Raw genomic sequence first — 20944 nt, forward strand, 5'->3', positions numbered from 1 at the left:
TGTGTGTGTGTGTGTGTGTGTGTGTGTGTGTTTGCACAGCGCAGGCAGACACATACTAACACGAGTCACTGTGCAAGCATAAACAGTCAATACTGTAGTGGCTGATTAGTATGAGAAGAGGGGATGAATATTTGAGAAGGGCTCTCAAGAGCCACCCATGAAACATGGAGAGGATGTCAAAGCATTTTGTTCCCATCTCGTTCATTATATCTAACTCAGGCTAGTGGAAGCTCAGAGTGTTTTTAAGGGCATTCACAATCTCTCACACACACACACACACACACACACACACACACACAGACAAATAAAAACAAGACTGTTGGAAACAGTTGTAGTTATATTAGATCGACGTGTCTGACATTTTGTCGACATAAGTAATTAATTTAGCCTTTCTTTTGGGAAAGTCCAAAGAGCCCAATTAACATGGCTAATATCGCTGCATCGTGTAAAAACATCTTTTTTTTAATACAGAGGGAATATTCAAATGACTTGCCTTCATTATTCAAATGTATAAGCAAAGTCATCACTGGGGAAAGAGACAAGATGGGATTTACACTCCCAGGAACAAGAAAATGATAATCAATCTTTTATTTCTGCAAAGCAATCAAATAAACAGCATATGTGCTTTCTCTTTATCTTGGTTTTATGTGTCATCCGAAATCTGAATGGTTCTTACATTTATCCTCATTATTTTTCACTAGAAATTTAGAGGCTTATTTCCTTTGTATATTTTGACTAAGTGAACTCTTGCTGTGATAATTATTACGGTGTTATTAATTTGAAACAGAACAGATTTGGATATCATGTTTACATGACCCTAGAAGCAGTTGGGAATTTAAATTAAACTATACAGTGAGTCAAAGCTTTAAAGGAAGATTTTTGACTTTTACAGTTCAGCCCAGTACACATGCTCAGACAGCAAGGCCAGGCCAAGACGCACTCTGTTGCCAAATCCCATGGATTTGTAAGCAACACCCTGCAGGAATGGAATAGGACAAACAATATTCTTAATTTAGAGAATGAAAATGTAAAAGGTCAGAGGCAGGAGTGAGGGACGTTTATTTGAATCTGTTTTTATATATTGAGATTGTGGTACTGTGTTTTCTATTTTTACCGCCTGTTCGGGTATTTGTTTTCTAGCGAACTCAGGGGCCCCACAACTGCAAGGCCCGGGCTCCTGGCTCTACTCTCCCACTAGTATAGCTATAACAAAGTCAATATTACAAAGAGGTAACACATGTCGAGGTATGCTTCAGGCCTGCCCTGGTGCTGTGATCCTGGAATGGGACACACAGACAGACAGACAGACACACACACACACACACACACACACAGTGTAAAAGAATGCATGCCTTCAATAGAGGGCTGCCTAGCTTCATGAAGAAAAATGTATGCAGAAAATGTATTTTAATCTCTTTGTAAATTTGTTCTCTGGTTGAAGCTGGAATTTTGGTTTTCACACGAATGAAATTGTTCATGTGTGTGTGTGTGTGTGTGTGTGAAAATCTCCTACACAGTGTTATGTGTGAGCACAAAGTACTTGTTGGTGTCTGCGCATACACATACATTTTAATTGTGAGTGCGTGCGTGTGTGTGTGTGTGTGTGTGTGTGTGTGTCTGTGAGGGCCAGTTTGTTTTGTTTTTCCCTTACTTCAGCACATCTGAGAGAGCTTTTCTGGAACTCCTGAGCCCTGTCCAAACAAAGATGGCCGTATGTGAGGGAGTGCGTGCATCAGTGTGTGAGTGTGTCTGTGTGTATGTGTGTGTTTGTGATTTTTCAAGTAAGCTGGGACCAGAAGGGCCTTGCGAAAAACCGTGAGGAGGGAAAGAAAACCGAGCCCCTGAGAAAGGCAGCTGGAAACACGGAGTCTTGCGGTCTTTCTCCCCCTCATCCCCCACCTCTCTCTCCCTGGTCCAGCTGCACTCAGATGTGTCTGCCTTGTCCCCCCCCCCAGAATCCCCCACCACCCACCCACCTCTACACTCCCAAGCTCAATGCCACTGCCAAGAAGGGAGAGAAAGAGGGAGAGTGAGGGAGAGTGTCGCAGCTGGTAATACTTACTGGCCATTTTACCGCGGTAAAGGCATGAGATTCATTAGGCAAGGGCCCGCGTGTTTTGTGCAGAGTACCGGCCGTGTTATTGTTAGGATGTGGTAAAATTATAAATATGGAGGGGTGAGGAGATTGGGGGTGCAAGAATCTAAGTGGAAGGGCTGGAGAGAAGTAAGAGAGCAAGTTGGTGGGGTTGTGGGGGGGGGGGGGGGGGGGGGGGGGGACATGCCACTCATTAACTCTCTGACAGTCTGTTTCTCATGATTGGGTGGCAATAAAAAAGTCTGTCACAATTTGTCAAAGTTAATGACTCAATGGCACACCAGCATTCATGCGTGGAAGACACGCTAAACATAGTCGAATTAGTCAAAGCTTTATAATTGCAGAAATAAGGATTGGCTTTCGCCAAATGAAGCGGACTTAGAGGGTCCTGAGAGGGAATTTGCAATTTGGTTAGGTCGATTGCAGAATGGCAATCACCAAGGCTTGGCGCTGCTTTCCTCACGCAACTGTGAGATTCTTTTTGTGCTTTATTTTTCCTTCTCCCCCCACTTTGAGCCCTCTGTCTTCTTTGTGAACTGTGACTTTGGATCAGCATGAGCCTCCACTTAGCCCCTCTATCATGAACTTTGTAAGACTGATAAAGACTGAAACACTCAGATGGACTTCCTTTGGTTGTGCGTCCCCTCTCTCGTTGTCACACAACACAACACACACACACACACACACAACACACACACAACACACAAACAACACACACACAACACACACACCACACACACCACACACACACACACCCACACACCGGTTTGTGACACTATCTTTGTGGGGACCCATCATTGACATAATGCATTCCCTAGCCCCTTACCCTAACCTTAACCTAATTTTAACCTTAATCCTAAAACCAAGTCTTAACCCTTAAACAACCCTTTATACTTGTGGGGTCCAGCATTTTGGCCTCACAAAACAGTGTGGACCCGACAAGTATACTGGACTCACACCACGGATATAGTATACATGTACGCACGCACGCACGCACGCACGCACGCACGCACAGGTCCAAAGACACTCCTCACTCATGTGGCTCTACAAGTGACAAACTTGTTATTGCTGTAATGTAGCCATTGGTTGAATGCTCTCTCTTCCTCTCCCTCCCCCCTCTCTGTGTGTCTCTCTGACTTGAGTCCTTTTTTCTGTGTCATTTGCAGACTGAGACTGTAAATACTGATAAATGTTTCCGCTTTTTCTTGGAGTGGTGTATCTAAAGTGGAAACTACGTGATCAGGAGCAGTCTTCTCAATATGCTGGCTGAGGTAAATGATTGCACAAATCTGTACATAACAACAACCTGGGCATTGATTTTTCTTTACTCTTGTTGCTCTGCCACTTTTGGTGATATTTTATATTGTCAGTGGATGTAGCACTTGCTTGCAAACAATCCAAATAGAGCATTTATCCATGGTTCAGCATAGCTTATACATAGTTTTGTATTTCCACAGCTGTTGGGTGTGCAGGACCAGGTGTTTACAAGTAAACCACCATGCTGACACACTGTTTGAACAAAACTCTGAGGAAAGAAACAAATATTATTGCCCGGTCGTGTGTCTTGAAAACCAGCCAATCTGTCTACAGTAGTGTTCGTTTCAGATAAAAAAAAACATAATTTGGAGATTGCTTACACACAATTAGTGCAGCCGTTTTTACATTAAGAATGGTCAAAGAAAATAAAAAGCTATTGGCGAGATCACATCTAGGAAATCTTCCAAAATTTCTCTGGCTGCGAGCTGTTTTGAGTAGTGGAATTAACTGTGTGTGTGTGTATGTGTGTGTGCGCGCGCGCACATGTTTGCATGAGAAGAAATGTGGGACAGCGTGTGGGTGCTTGTATGTGTGTAGTTCAGGAGGTAGGGTCCCACCCTGTAGACTAGTGTGATGACTAAATGTCAATTTGGGGGAGTCTCAGCAGTGTTGGCCTTCTGTCGTCACGCTGCTGTCAAGCCTGCACTGTGTGTGTGTACTGTCGCCCACGCCAACCAATGATCGCCATGGTATGTCCCCTCGCAGAGAGGGGTCGGCAATATGTCTGGGCTCTGACTAATACTTTCTCTTTGTGTTAGGGTTTAGATGTGGAGGGAAGTAAAGAGCAGACGATGTTGGTCATCTTCTCTCCCCTCTCTTTTTTCCACCACTCCTCACATTTCTTCGGCCCCCTTCCCTTTCACTCCCTCTCTCTTTTCATGTGTCTGGTCGCAGTGTGTGGTCATGTCACTCCCTTAAGTCTCCAGGCAGAAACATAGTATGTTGTTGCAGTGCTGGGCCTTACAGTGATATTTACATTTGGCTTGGGGGCGATCAGTAGGCCAGCGAGTGCAGGTGTCAAGTGTGACAGGGAGTTGTCCTTATCTGGCGCAGGTCTCTCCCTCTGATGGACTGAAGGTCAGAGTAGATCTCGAATATATTGACGACAACGGTCTCTTTTATTTTCTTTCCTTTCCTGTCCACACAATGGCCAGTGATAAGGAAGCGTGTCTCTGAACAATGAGCCTAACAACTTGCAGAGGGATTTCTGCCTTTTTATTTTACTTTATTGCTAGAGCAATTAGTCCACCAACATAAAATTGTGAGACAATTTGGATTATTGATTCATTTTTAAATTCCTTTATCAAAAAAAAATAACATTGCAATTAGCAATAAGCATTTGCTGGTTTTGATGATTTTCTTTGTTTTGTATCAATGCAAATTTAACATGTTTGGTTTTTGGAGGAACCAAAAAAAATGTTCTTTTAAATTTGGTTATTAAAGAATTATGACCAAGATATGTACTGAGCAGGCCATAGTATGGTGAACAAACTATGAACTTGAAACAAATTTCTGTACAGCAATCTGTTATTTACTGGCCAACATATATGTTGACACGGATGTGAGCTAAAAACGGTTGCTGACATTGGTTGCATCGGCATAAGTTATTTAGCTATTTAGTTGAACAGTGACACCAACACAGTGTTTCAATTAATCTTATAAAATGTGAATATAAACATATACAAGAACTTTTGGACATCTAGGCTGACATCTTTTTCGCAATGTTTCCTCAACCTTCCTACCTCCCCTCATCAGCTTTCCTCTGCCACCTCCACTTTTGGTGCAACACCTTTTCCGATACACCAACTTGCCGGATTTTCTCCCCGTCAAACTCACCCCCGCTGTTCCCTTGCTATTTCACTTCTCTTTCTTTTTGCCTACTTTACGTTCTCTCTCTCTCTCTCTTTCTGTCTGTCTGTCTCTCTCTCTCTCTCTCTCTTTCTCCATCGCCTCCCTGCTTCCCCTAGCACCTTTCTTTGAACCTGCCCTTGTGTCTGTGGACCCTGAGGTCTGTCACTGGGCAGATGGTTTGATCTCTGGCTGGGGAAATGCTTTGAGGAGAGCTGAGAGGGGCCAGGGGCCTGGACTGGGAGCTTCTGCCCGGACCTGCTGTCTACACAAAAGATGGGAGAAACTGCTGCTCCCTTGATGCTTGGGTATTTGAACTGACAGTGTAGTCCAGTGTTAAGTGTGGCACAACTCTCTATCTATACAGGCTGCATTGACAGAGAGCATGGCATATGATAGTGAGATCACAGGGTTATGTTTCTGGTCCAGTATTGTGATATTATACTCCATCTTCTTCTCTGTTTCACAATATGAAAGCCAGCTGGGTCCTTTTTCCGTCCACTTCATAAACAAGCATGACTGTCCTCAAGTACACGCACGGCTATTTATCATGCGGGTGAGTCAGACTTAAGGTTTCGTCATTGATCTGATTTGAAATGTTTTGGGGTGGTGCTCATGATGGGGAGATTTACTTTCTGCAAAGGAGCAGGAATGCTGGATAAAGACATTTTGCTTTGTCTAATGGTGGAGTAAAAACATGGGTGTTGTGGGTGTCTGTGTATGCGAAGGAGTGCAGAGCGTGTTTCATATCTGACAGCTGACAAACAAAGACAGGACTGGACCTCAGGTCAAAGTTAAAACTGGATGTCATCTGAAATGACAGATATCATCACTCCTAATTCAGTTGTTTAGATTGCCAGATATTAACTTTAGATGGCGGGCAGCAGTACAACATTTTGCATGTGTTCACAAAAGGTAGAAGAAAGGATTTGAGATGTCAGATGGCACCACAAAGACCTGGAAACTGTAAAAACAGTGAGTCCTGCAGGCTTGAAATTATGACCCCTTCATTTATTAATTCAGCTGGACCTAACTCTGCAACATTGAGACAAGACTGAGAGGCACTGCCAAGCATCTGAAACTTATGTTTCACAGACACAATACATTCACAGATGAATATTATTGTTCCCCAGCCTTTGGTAAATGTTTATTTGCCTTGCTCACTTCATTTCCAAAATTCATTTTCAAATTTGGCCCTTTTCAATAATAGTCTAGGTAGTTTACAGTAAATTACTAACATCCCTATAAAAAGCGCTAAATCTAAACACTGTAATAACTTGCTGTATATGTTTTATAAGCCCTGTGTCACATTCACTGATTGATAATGAATCTCAAAATATGTCTAGTCACAAAGAGCATTAATTAAGGCTGCGTGCAAGCAACAGACATTGCTGCTTCTATTTGTTTGACTTAAAGAAAGGAGAAAAAAGGAAGAAAAGAGAGGGGTCCCAGGTCTCCACATGAATACATGAAAACACATGCTTCTCTTCTCCTTCTGTAATCCACCGGGGACTCACGCCCCATTTGGTTCCCATTAGCATAGCTCTAGTCGCTCTGCCCCGTGTCAAAGCCCAGACGCACAGCTGCACAAAGGACAGGGACCTCTGGCTCTGTGACTGCCAGCCGCTGGGCTCAAAACCAGAACTGACAGGGAGGATGGGCCTTCCACTGTGGGGATTTCAGAGGGAAGATGCTAGTCTTTTCTGTTTCCCCCTATACAGTATAACAGTTTTGCACTGAAGTCAATGATTAATTGTTGTTTATTTTGTAGCACTTTGTAAGGCAAGAAAGCTCTTTTTCAAGTCAAATCCAATGTATAAAATCAAACAAGAAAAAATTAGCCTTGGCATGAGGAATTTGCTCCCCTGTATTTTGTGGCGTGCTGTGTCCAACTACAAAGACTTTCCTTATTCAGCGTGTTTTATTTGTCACCTGTTTCCAATATGGACATTGTGAAGTCTTGATCTATCTGACGGAGCCAGGCCCTCGTTTTATGACACGCAAAGCTGCTGTGCCTCTTTTCCGACACACGTTGGCTGCACATTTCTGGCAGGAAATTGACAGCATTTCAGCAGCTAACTCATGGATGAGATAATATCTTGTGGGTGGAAGAGAGGACAAGATGCTCCCAGTGTTTTACAGTGACCCTAAGCGGAGACAAATTTAAATCTGAAGCTGCTGCTCCAAAGACAAGGCACACACATATGCGCACGTACACACACAGGGTTTTCATTTAAATCTCGGCTTAGCTTAACTCACCAAACAAGGAATGTGGTTTGTGGCTGTGTGTTGAACATGGTAAAGGTTTCAATTAAAGTAGGAGGAACAATACACAGCCAGCATCTAGCAGCTGTCTGGGTTGGCTTTCCATTGTACACTACACTCGAAAGCTGAAAGGGACTAGTGGTGTTTTAGTGTTGTTTTTGGTGGCATATTGTTACAATGTCAACCTTAAAACATGACCGGGTAGTAAAACAGTTGCATCAAATAGTATATTAGAATCACCACCAGTTCTATGGTTAATAGGACTTGTAATGGCCAAGGCTCTGTCTTTGTTGACCTCTACATATGCTGCTTGGTTTAGGGATGGACTCATTTGCATGTGCCGGCATTAATTCTGTGCCATGTTGCCTGTCTCTCCCAGTCTGTTTAAAATCCTCCACAAGAGTCCAGGCTGAAGCCATCTTGTTCTGTAACTCCTCTATCATGCAGTTCTTCAGTCCATCTGTCCCACTAACAGTCTTTTAATTGAGAGTCCTCCCCAGTCTGATGCTGGCCATTGCCGACCATCAGTGTTTATACAATTGGGCTGGGACAGGGATTGCGAGCCAAGCAAAACATCCATGAAACATCAAGCCTCCAGCTAAACAAAACCCAGCAGTGACACACACACACACACACACACACACACACACACACACACACACACACACACACACACACACACACACACACACACACACACACACACACACACACACACACACACACACACTTGAGCCAGATAAGGGCCGAAAATGATGCTTTCTGAACGCAGCTAGGTTAAGTTGTTGACCACAGCGGTAACACAGCAGCTGTGTGAGAGTGTTGACTGTTGTCTGGGTCTAATTGCTTCAGCATTGTGGGATTTTCTTCACTTGCTAACAGCTTTCACTTTTTTAGCCGCTCATTTTTCTAGTGATTTATGAAGTCTCACACACACACACACACACACTTGCTCCCCCCCCCCTGTCCTTTGCCTCACCGTCGTCCTCTTTAGTTGTGAGCCAAAGAGGAAACCCTAGCGAGACGCTAGCACAGTGACTAATGTTGTGTATCTGGCCAGGCCTCAGATAACACAGCCTCCTACCCCGCCTGCTGTGACAAATATGTGCGAGTGTAGCGGTGGGATCCGGGCCCAAGCTTGTCCCTGACCCAGCCCAGGCCAGACACAGGTTAAACCACGGCCAAATGCAACCCAGATCCAGGCTGGCCACAGAAGCAGAGTTTTGAGTACGTGAGAATCATGAGAAGAAGTCTTTATGATTTTGTCTTTCTTGTTTCCTCTGACAAGCCACACGCACAGACAAACTCACATCCTTGAGGATGTTGCTTTTGATGGCCATCTTTGACACATCCGTCTGCTGCCTTTCCTAAAAAATTCTGTAATCAGTCGTTAATCTTTCAACTTATTGCGTATGATCAAGTCTGATGCCGTCATATCACAAACATTTCATGTGTTACTCTTCTTTTACAAATTCCTTACTGAATGTGGAACAATGTAAAATGAATACCAACAAAATAACAGGCACAGTACGTCCTCTCCCTTTCCTTTTCTCCTGTCAGTGCCTCCTCAGTTGAGGGGCTTGGTGCTTTAATGCTTCTTAATGCTGCTGTCTGCTTAATGGGCCAGATATGAGAGGTGCTGCTAGCCAGCGTAATAAGTCAGTGATTAGAGGGCGCCTTGTCACAGCAGCAGCCCCGCAGACAGTGGCACACTCTAATTGCCGTATTAGACGCCCCTTAACTATCTTGTCAGCTGTCAGACCCCAGCTCGTAAACAGCAGAGGTGCATTTGATATTTCCAATTGTTTATTTCCGTCTGCTGCTGCTAGCGCTGCCGCACGCAGAGGTAATTAGAAAAGGGTTGTGTTGTGTGACATAACTGCGCTAAATTCGGGTACTTAAAATTAAAAATTGCAAAATCTTTACTAAAGGAGAGTAAAAAATCATCTAACATGGAATTGTACAGAAAATTTTAATTGGGTAAAAAACAAAGAAGTGGACAAAAGTGGCCAGTGTGAAACATGATTAGGGCAGCAACTAAAGAATATTTAATCTGCTTATTATTGGTACAATTAATAGAACTATTTCTGGTCTATTCACATTAAGCATAGTTGCTTAAAAATAACTTCAACAATAGATTATCAAAATTGTTGCTGATTAAGTTTCCATTAACTAGATTATTAAATAACTAATTATTTCAGCTCTATCTAACATTATTGAAATGTAGATTGTTCTAGAAGTGCAACAGCAGTTTTATGACCATTTAAGTAAAATACAAATTTGATTGGAGAAGAATTTATTACAGATGCATCCATACCATGAATTACCATAACCATGAATTAAGATTTTGTGACAAGATCGTAGGCTTTGTTGTGGGTATCTTACTGTAAATTATAACAACATACAGAAGGAGCTGCATTTAAATGTGAACAACAGAGCATTAAAAAACAGCTTTCTGAGTCTATCCTGTATCTGAAAGGTCACAGGGCATCGGCATGTCTGCTGCGTAAGTGTTCCTGAGGGGAATGCTGAACTTACTTATTGCACAGTGCTCTGGATAAGAACGTCAGCTCAGTACATAATGTATGTACACTCTAACTGACACATGGTGTATAATCCTCACACATAGTGAGGATTGCCATGCCTGTACCTGGAGAGCTTAAAAATGGTGTAAAGTCAAATAATCTCTGTCTCCTGTCTCATCTAGTGTCAAACAGTGAGGTGACACGGTTAGAAGTGGTGTAATTTCGTGTTTAACCTCGGATTAGCCCACATTCACTTTGACACCTCCAGTTACTAATCTGGTGTACAACACTTTGGGACGAGCAAGGGGGGAGGAGGATTGTGATAGATTTCATGGTCCCTTAGTAGATTAAGAGTGAGCGGCGTATTATATCCTGAATTACAGGATATTGGTCAATTCCACAGACTACTTTTATGTTATTTCCTCCATTTAAACACCCAAACGTGCACTTCAATGCTGGTGCACGTAAGTAAAGAACATAAAAATCCTGTCATTGGTAATCGTGCTTTGACCTCAGATGTGTGACGTGAAGGCTGATCTGTGCTGCTGATCCCTTTCTATCTGGAAGTGCTGATTGACTGTTTCTGACATTGTGAAATATAGTTTGTTGGCGCAGACATGGACTCCAACCTACGACCCTTTGTGTGCATGTCCGTGTCACATTATTGTCACACTGTTTCCTTAGAAGAATAACAGTTAGACAATATGAGATAACATATTTAGTATGGATTGTAAATTCATAAAGTTGATAGGGTTATGGTGTGAGAGCAAGCAGTTCCTTTGTCACCATGACAGACAACCACAAGTATTTCTACAGATAGTGCCTTCACATTTTAATCTGTTTCCTCAGTACTGGATTAGGATCTTCCTGTCAAAATAAATAGGCAACCACTAAAAGCACTCACCTTGTCCACTACATCCAATGTACTGCTTTAAAGCATTTCTGAAATGCTTTGCTCTGTAACTTTTAGTCATTGCAGATTTTCTTTCTTTACAGCCTAATTAATTAACATGCTCAGTCATTCGACCCTGACTCAACACCATATAGGCATATGCCAAATGTAAAACACCTTATCCTTATCAAGTGGAATGGCTGTTTATTTTACCAAGCTATTAACTTTTTTGTTTTAACATCAGCAGCCACCATTCTTACATTACATGTTAATGTTAAGGAAATACAATATTTGATTTAAAAAAGTACATTGCAAGTGTTTTAAGAGTTCCAACTTTTTTTTCTTTCTCCATGAGCAAGGTGTGCTGCACCAATCTTCCTACTGCTGTAGATTCCCGTTGAAGCAGTTTAGGTTGCAGAAGTGTTACTATCTTTAGCCCTCCATTCATCTCGATAATGTAAAAAAATGTCTGATAAACAAAGGACTGCCAATGCTTAATAAGATTCATGTTTCTAATGCCTTTTCCTCCTTTAACTTTTCTTTTATTCTGTCTCCTTGTTTCTCCATGTCAGTGAGAAATTTACAACTTGCAGCTGTTGCGTTCATTCGGATGATAGAGCTGTGTTCATTTGTGTGGATTTCTGTGTATATCATATGTTTTCTTCCCTGCTGTACAATCTCTTTATTGTTTGAAGAATGTGAAGCATCTTACCGGATCAAATGACCTCCCTGAAAAAAAGTACCTGGATTTTTGTTAGGAGTTTTTAACAGCCTGTTATGAAGGCTTAGGCGGACGGTGCATTGTGCTGTACTGAGTTGCCCTCGTCAAGTCTGGACACTTAACCTCTCACAACTAAAAGCTTCCAGGGGTCAGACAAAGTGCAGCTCCAGTGTTGAGTAATGGAGCCTCAGTCAAAACAAGTTACATTGCTGTGTTTTCAGGAAGGGAAGTCATTTGCCAGTTCTCATGAACTGGGAAATTACAGTAGGCAGATTCAAACATTGAAATTAAAATAGTAGTTGGGGAGATTTGGTGGATGAGAGTTATTGTTACTGTTTGTGGCAGTGGCTGCAACTGCCAATATGTGTTGTAGTACAATGATAACTGTATTTTTTAAGTAAAGGTTTGGACAAAGTAATCATTTGTGCTTCATATTTGTATTTATGACAGTCTACTGATAAGTGCTCTTTTTCATTCCTTGCTTTTTCATCTCCCCTCTGTGCTAAAGCTGTGATTGACGTGTTTTTGCCTCTGTCCTGTGTCCCTGCAGGCCATTCGCTGCACACTGGTGAACTGCACATGTGAGTGTTTCCAGCCAGGGAAGATTCACCTACGAACATGTGACCATTGCAAACACGGCTGGGTAGCTCACGGTGAGTAAAGTTATTGTAAGGGTGATAGGTGTATCTGAATATAGTAAAAAAATTACAAACCTATTTAAAGATCATATAAAGGTTACCTTGTGGGGCTGTGGAGTGAATAGAACTGCATATCTGTACTCTCTACTGTGTATAGAAAATTACAACACGTGCATCTCACATATCTCACCATTCTAATGTTTTTAGTGTTACTTTATTTACTGCAGGCAGTAGGTTCTCTCTATCTGTGGCAGTGAATGTACTCAAATCCAAATGAAAAAACGTTGCTATTTTTGTTTGCACCTTTAGATGAAAAAAAAGATAAAAAGAAAAGAACACAACCGCAAGACAGACAGAGAAGCGTGAGACCACACCTCATGAGTTTTTCATGCGGGTATGAGTAAAAGGGAGAGGAGGCATGAAAGTACAAAGAGAAGGAGGGAGAAAAAAAGAAAAAAGAAAACACCTGTTTGGCTTGTGTCCGCACAAGAGCGAGCCATGGGCCCTTCAGCGGATCGCACAGGACCCCATTGACTATTTTTTAATCTCTCCCTCTAAACTGTCAGGCGCCCATCTCTCCTCTCCCCAACTTTTCATTTCATGTCGGCATTGGCAGGGACTCTGACAAGTAGTTCTTCATTTTTTATTATGTTCGTGTCTGGCTGTGCTGTGTTGTCAGGCAAAGCGCTCGTCAGCAGGAAAAAGCCGTCCTAGGATCAGAGAGAGACCCAACCAGGTGTCACCCAGACAGGCAGGGAAATGGGGGAGGGGAGGGAGGTATGAGGTAAGGGGAGAAAGAGGGATTGAGACAGAGATGAAGAAATAGAGAGTCAACCAGATGTCGCCCAGACAGTCAGAGAGGAGAAAGAGATGACTGAGGTTGCGATAGAGGGGGCAATAACAAAAACCCAATTTGCAATCACAATTAAGTTTTACAAGTGATGCGACTTTTCAACCACAAGTTTTGCCACTCAGGCAACATACAGACTACTCTGAAGTCAAGATACTACTCAATGCTGAGACATGTGCTTTCACCTCCTCTCCATGTTTTACAGGTAAAAAAAAGAAATCTAATTTATGTCGCCATATTCTCCCTAAACACGCGACTGAAGATCAGTCAAAGACAAAGAGTAAAAATCTGTGCTCTCTCTAGTAAATACATGAAAATACGATGTTATCACAAAGTACCAGGTCTTCATCTAGAAACGTTAACATGATTTTAAGAAGGATTAATGCATTAATAATTCAGTTATTCACACGTCTATTTGCAACAGTAGATTAAAAAAATATATATATACATATACACAGGAAATAGCCCACATCATAGTACTTAAAACATTAAAGCACTGCACCTGACTAAGTATTGAAATGAGACAAAATAGGGAATGCAACAATTAAAGGCAAGTCCAGCCACAAACAGAAAGAATTCTGATCTGAATCTAAACAGGAGGAATGCAATTAAGGTTGGGGTCGAGGTGGCAACAGAAGAGGCAAATAAAAAGGAAGATGTAAGAACAGCAGTACTGTGAAAGAGTAAGAGATTAGATTCAATAGAAAGAATAGCAGATAATTACATTTATGTCATTGCTTTTATCTGATATGTTAATGTAGCCTCCAAAGGAACATTTGAGATGAGAAGGAAACTTGATAGTCATTAACCGGGCCTGTCTTTCTCTGTGTATGTGTTCTTTTTCTTTCTTTTTTCTTGTCACAGCTTTGGACAAGCTCAGCACCCAGCACCTATACCACCCAACCCAGGTGGAGATCGTTCAGTGCAACGTGGTGTTCGACATCAGCAGCCTGATGCTGTACGGCACCCAGGCCGTACCTGTCAGGCTCAAGATTCTTCTTGACCGCCTCTTCTCCGTGCTGAAGCAGGAAGAGGTGCTGCACATCCTGCACGGGCTGGGCTGGACCCTCCGAGACTACGTCCGGGGCTACATTCTGCAGGTCAGTGACCAAAACGCATGCTACAGCGCTAAATACAAGCGGGTTTAGGGTAAATGTCAAGACATAATATTAGCAGTAGTTACTCTCTGCTTCCAAATACACACCCGGCACATGTTTTTATATTTGCCAGCAATTTTCCGTGATATCTCTGAACACTACCATTACTCTCTCACCAAGTGTATCTACCAATTTCTACAGCATTGCAGTTATTTTAAGAGTTATTGATCACAAGCACAACAGTGACAATCTAGGCCACTTCAGTCCCATTGCCCATCCATTTCCTTTACATTTTCTCTGCTGTTACTTCTACTTCAGTCTGCCCCCTTTTCCTGCCCTGTCAACACTATGCCCTTCTGCTGGAAAAAGGAAAGGGATACAAAAAGTGGAGAAAAATGTCACGCCAGCAAACTATATAACCACTGTAGTGCGTTTCCTCTCTCCATCAATCCTTCCCTCCACCACTCCCTCCCATATAATTGCAGTCAGACACATTTCTCAATCAAAGGTATGGAGGTTTTGGTGTTGAAACCCAAACCAAAGTGTTCCTGAATGAATTAGTTAAGAGCAAGTGAACATGTGCATGTGGTTAGTGGTGTGTGTGTGTGTGTGTGTGTGTGTGTGTGTGTGTGTGTGTGTGTGTGTGTGTGTGTGTGTGTGTGTGTGTGTGTGTGTGTGTGTGTGTGTGTGTGTGTGTGTGTGTGTGTGTGTGTGTATGCGTGTATATCTGTGTATTGTGTGCGCTTATCTGTATGCGTATACAGTTTAGTGTTCCAAGAGTGTAAGTGGAACAGCATGGTGAGAAGAGGGTGGTTTGTATGTGGAAACAGCTTCTGTGAGTGTGAGTAAAGCACTCGCAGACCCATTCTCTTTTTCTTAAAGCGTTAAAGAACACACACACACACACACAGTTATATAGTAAATACGGTTTACCGTTTGAGATTAAAATTTACAATGAATAGTAAGTGACAAATACACATCACAAAATATAAATATCTGAAAATCTAGGAATATATAATATAATGTCTCAAGTTATAATACTATATTCTTAATTCATTAAGATTGACATAGTCTGCTATATTCTTACACTGAAAATATTTGCTTAAATGTTCTAACTGAAACAACTATTTTTTTCATTATCAATAAATCAGTTTTGTATACTTTTGCTTCACTGATCATTAGTTTAGTCTATTAAATGTCAAATCCATACTTAAGAAAAGCCCATTAACAGTTCTGAGAACACAATGTGACATCTTCAAATGTATTGTGAATCCAAAACAAATACAAAACACAGACAAGCTGCAAATGTGCAGAGACTATTCAGAGACATTTTTGCTTGAAAAGCCAAAATGATTAATCAACTATTACAATTCTTTCTGGTTAATTTATTTTTGACTGACTAATTAAACGGTTTCAGCTCTAAAAACATTCTCACAAAATGTCAATATTCGTTCCTGAGAAACATAACTAAACAATCCAAATCTGCAGTGTGAGAAAGCCTTGGATTGAGTAACCAATGGAGCACTGTGGTTCTCATAGTCGTGTTTATATCAGCTGGCTCTAATAGTCAGCTGGTGGGAGCACTGTTGCTCAACTGCTCAGCCCTTATGTCACGCTACTGGCTAAATCCCCTAGATCTCCTCAGAAGAGCTTCAAAGGGGCCGCGGCCGGCAAGAAGCAGCCAGTCACTTAAGGGCAGTAAGTAGTCATTGTACGGCCCTATTAGCCTGTAAGTAGCTATGAAATTCAATCATCTTCCTCAAGCCTCGGGGCAACACTTTGTGTCAGGGGTTTGTTCCCCACCACCATGCCACACTAAATTAGAGAGAAAATGAGAAGAACAGTATTGCACATGATAGATAATAAGTTGTCTTTGTATATTGATGTCAGGGGACATTATTTGATGATGAATTACTTTACCGTGATCCTAGCAGTCAAACGCTCGCTCATAATGATTTAGGTTTTGAATAAAAGTGTTTAGGCCACAGAAGTATTCCTGTTAATTTTTATTTTAATGAGATATGCTATAAATCACTATAATCATCCAGCAAAATACATCCTCTATTTCTCAAGTATGTTCTAATGAAGCTTCTGTTTACAATACTTTATAGTATTAGCCTTTCTCTGCTAGTATGTCACAATGTGTGAAAAAAGTGTGTGTGTTCGGTGCATTGTGTTTGCAGAGTGTCAGTGTTTATGGGTGACAGTGATGAGCCAGAGAACTCAGGACATTGAGCTGACAGAGAATACCTGCAGCTCCTCTGATGCTCGACCAACTGAATGTACTGAATGCAGCGCAGGGAGAAGGAAAACACACACACTTATATTTGACCAATCACACAGAAAAAAAACTGAAAACACAGACCAAAACATTTAATTTCTATTTGTGACACTGATTTCAAAGAGGCTAAATAGCTAGCAGGCTTAAGGAGTAGTCATGTTAGAAACAGTAGACTTCATGGCTTACTCCCCCTTCATGACACGTTTCTAATGCTAGTACTATTATTTAGTGAAGTGATTGCCAGTGTTTGGACTTCATTCATATCACTAGCATCAGTGCTGGCTCATCACCACCCTGCGCTCACAGGGACATTTCCACATTAGCACTGATGCATTTAGGTTAACTATCAACATGATCACCACTGTACTTCACTTTAGAATATTCTGCAGAGTAAACTATCCACAGTAAAGTAAAACTACAAATATATCACCACAGTTTAGTTCAAATTTACAGAAGGAATTAATTATTATAACACTTTTCCATCTTCCTTCCTCTCTGCCATTCACTGTGTGACCAAAGCAAATGCATTGTAGAGGTATGACTAAATATGAGTACACGCTGCAATTTATCTTTGTAATAGGCTCCTTAAACTGAAGAAATTAATCAATATTATTAAAAGTGCAATGGCATATCAAGTGGTTGGAATTTTGATTTGTAAAGGAGGAGGAATTATACATGACATCAATAACCATTAAAATGAATGATTGTCTTTCTCTCTCTCTTTCTCTCATTTCATCCTTCTTTACACTGTTTGAAGCCTGACTTTTATTCCACAAACCGCTCTCTTATAGCCTTAACACATAGAGCAAATCCACACAGTCAGGTGCTAGTATATACAAATGTACGCGTGCAGTTTTGTGTGTTTACACGAACACATATCTACACAATATTTGTCTGCTGTATTTAAGTTCCTAATAAACACGTTCTTGCTGCCGAAAGAGAATAACTCCTTGTTATCACATTTTTGTTGAGCTGGGATTGTCAAAGTGGGATCTGCTGCTTCTTTTGGTAACTGATCACAGCTCTTCAAACCTGTTTAATTTAACACAATTGTTAAACTTGTAAAATTATTATCAATATCTGACTGCAGAATTGCCATTTTTGCAGACTGTGAAAGAAATGCATACAAATACTGTACATTATAATATACAGACAAATACCATCTTACCACCTTTTGTGAAGTGTGAAAACATAGAAATCACTAAATTAGAGCTACAAGGTTTTCACTTGATGGTGATGACAGACAATGATGTGTGTATCTCTGTGTGATATTTTATTCAACCCTTTGCCCTGCTATACTTTTCTGCTATTTCAACCCTATCCCTGCGACTTCAGGAGGAATCCAAGGCATTATGTGAACAACACAGGCACATTTATTCCTTGCCAGAATTCCTTGCCCTTTCCTTTGGCAGGACTTTTACCTTCTCCACTGCTCAGCCCTTCATCCTTTTCTCTCTCCCTCTGCTTATCCCTCGCTCCTCTCCTATGGTTGTTTCCAGACAGACCCATAGCCAATGTGCACCAGATGCCCTCCCACCTCCACACTATCCCGCGGCCTGTCACTGCTCAGTCCTCTGTTCGATACAGACAGATGGAATTGCTATCAGTACTGGCTCCTCTCTCTCTGTCTCAGCCTCTGTCTCCCACACTCCACACTGTCTATTTAGTCTTCCTCTTTTTTATCCCTTACCAAGTGAAAAATAAGTAGGGAGAAGAATGAGTGGAAAGAGAAAGAGACAGAGACACACGGCCTTTGCAGCCAACATATGGACCAAAGCCCAGGGTTTTCCTGAGCGACATTCTCAGTAATGTTCTGTCCTTGTAGAACATCGGGCTGCCTCCACTTTATGAGATGTGGTTTTCCTGACTCCACACGGCTTCCAGGAGACCCAGATGGAACCGCTAACAACCCCCACCACCGCCACGCAACCACACACACACTCTCTCTCTCTCTCTCTCTCTCGCTCTCTCTCTCTCTCTCTCTCTCTCTCTCTCTCTCTCACACACACATGCACACTCACACACAGACTTACCCCAAATTGCACACATACTCGGAGGGAGGCTTATTCAAACTATCAGGCACACACAAAGCCACAAAATCCCACTCGTCTAACATAGGTTTTGTTTCAGTGGCAGATTCCTGGGCATAAAGTTATGTTTTAAGTTATTACTGCAGTAAAGTTATATCCTTACATTTCTGGTTATTTGTCAACTTATTTAGTAAATATATTGTTTCTCCAATGAGCATGCACATTGGAGGTAGTTTTGGAGGGCAGCAGGGGGGCTGTGCTTTTATTTAAAACAAACTTGTCACTGTAATGTTGTACATGTGTACTTACACATGTGGAATATGAGATGTAATTACATGGATTAGGGTGCAACAGGGTTTGTGTAAGACAGGAAACCATTTACAGTTGCAGGTGGATCCTGAGGCCTTAGTAAAGGTACCACTCGGCTTCTCTATAGCTGTTTGGAAAGATAGTTATTGAGTAAGTCACATTTCAACATTTCTGTCTCTTTTTTCCCCCTCACTGCACTCCCCCTCTCCGTTTTCTGTCTCTCATTCTGTCAACTGTGAAGGGCACCATATCTCTTGATCCTCGCCTGAGAAACTTCCATTTTAGGTAGTCAGGCTCCGTGCAACAACATTTTTTGGACACAATCCCCTTCTCAACTCTTCTCCATACGGCACACTTGTAACCCCTATTTTCCTCCTGTCCTCCTCTCCACCCTCCATCACCTCCCAGTGCCTCCCCTTCTCTCAGAACCTGTTTTCTGTTATCACTACTTAATGCCTCACCCTGGGAGATGGACGGGGGAGAAAGCATTCTCCTAAGGTGGAAATTCTTATGTTCATATGGTTATGATTTGGTGGGGAGGTCAGGCTCAATTTTTGCTGGAAGGCTTACGGTTGGCTCTGTGCTGGGCTCCAAGCACTTCAAAGAGGGCCGTGTGTACTGAATCTAGGTGATTCTTCCCCTCCCCTCCCCTCCTGCACACGCACACACACTTGTCCTGCCTAGTGCTCTTAAGGGTGTCTTTTCCCTTCTCATTCTCAATCGCTCACTTCTAACTAAGCCAGAGATAAAAGAATGTGATTTCAGATTAGAGGATCAGTCAGAGAGAGGTGGAGGAGCATTATCAGCAAGGCATTAAAACCATTTGATAACATGACCAATGTTCTATTTAAAAACACTGCTTTATCAAGAAGAAATATTAAATAAACAAGTAATAAACAATCTAAAAAAACTAAAATCAAACTGAAATTGTAAGCCTCTTCGCTGTCACTTTTTCTCACAGCTTGCAAAGCTCACAGGCAGCTCCTTACACAAAGTCCTGCCCATGCTAAATCCTCAGTCCGTCGCTTTTGAATCCTGAACCCAAGCCCCAAATGAATTCAAGCTGGAGAAGCAAGGTTATGAGCAGGTTACATTGTATGCAGGAATTTGGAAAATAATTCCCCTTATATTGAATTTGGAAGGAAGATGGAATTTTACCATAGATTCTACGAGGCCTCACAAGCTGCTGCAAGTTTAAAATTGTGAAAAAAAGTTGAAGGTGATGAATACTGGAATGAAACCAGTTTGGTTTGATATAATTATAACACCTTTACAAACGCTATCAAGTCGAGGTTGAAAAGAAAATTGCTCCCAAAGAGAGTAAGTAAAATTATTTTTTTAAGGTCCATCTTTTCATTGCTCTGAATGTCTGTGTCTGTATTTTGAGGAGCATTCCTTTTGATAACCAGAATTAGTTTTTCTGTGTTTTTCAATTTCTTTGGCAACAGAGGCCTGAGGGGGAAGTTTTGCTGACGTGTGCTGAAGGTGTTTAGATAATCTCAGACCTGCAAATACAAGACAGCGCTTGTGTCGTAACTGCTAGCGCATGATCATACCCTTGTGTTTGTGTTGAGCATCGCATCTTCTAATCATACTGTCCTTTGTCATTTTTACACAAGTTACGTTTTTAGTGTCATCAGTCCCTTCTATATATTTTCTGTCCTGTCCATGGGTGGTCATCTTTATCCTCTCACAGCTCAACTCCAATATTTCTACTGCCACCTCCACTGTCATCTTTCACTTCTATGTCTTCAACAGAGAATTAAAGGAGAATTCCTGTCGATTCCAACACGTAGCTCTGTTGTTTGTAAATTTGGAGTGATGTCAGTAGAGAGAAAAACTAAACCAATCGGTGCTGTCTACACCGTGTGATCCTTCTGCTAGAGTTAGCACCCAACAAGCTGAAACAGGGCAAGTTTTAAACATGTTTTTAGCTTCTTAACATTTTCAAAATGTTATTAAAAGTATCTACCCATGTGAAGTGATTTCTTCCGAGTGAACCCAGAGAATCTGACTGCTGAAGAAATGCATGAAAGTTCTGTTCAGTTCTGTTTAGTTCCTGTGTTGATACTGCAA

The 20944-nt window shown here is 41.7% G+C and overlaps 1 protein-coding gene across 1 annotated transcript in view; it reads left to right on the forward strand.

The window, feature by feature from the left end:
- The window catches only part of bnc2 (basonuclin zinc finger protein 2), a gene marked incomplete in the record, with an annotated part of 164597 nt that overhangs the window by 106438 nt on the left and 37215 nt on the right, over positions 1-20944 (forward strand). Inside the window, 2 exon segments of the mRNA XM_032535139.1 lie at positions 12214-12316; positions 14016-14251. Coding sequence (XP_032391030.1) covers positions 12214-12316; positions 14016-14251 — 339 coding nt within the window.

Source organism: Etheostoma spectabile, chromosome 2 (assembly GCF_008692095.1).
Source record: "Etheostoma spectabile isolate EspeVRDwgs_2016 chromosome 2, UIUC_Espe_1.0, whole genome shotgun sequence".
Taxonomy (NCBI): Eukaryota; Metazoa; Chordata; class Actinopteri; order Perciformes; family Percidae; genus Etheostoma; species Etheostoma spectabile.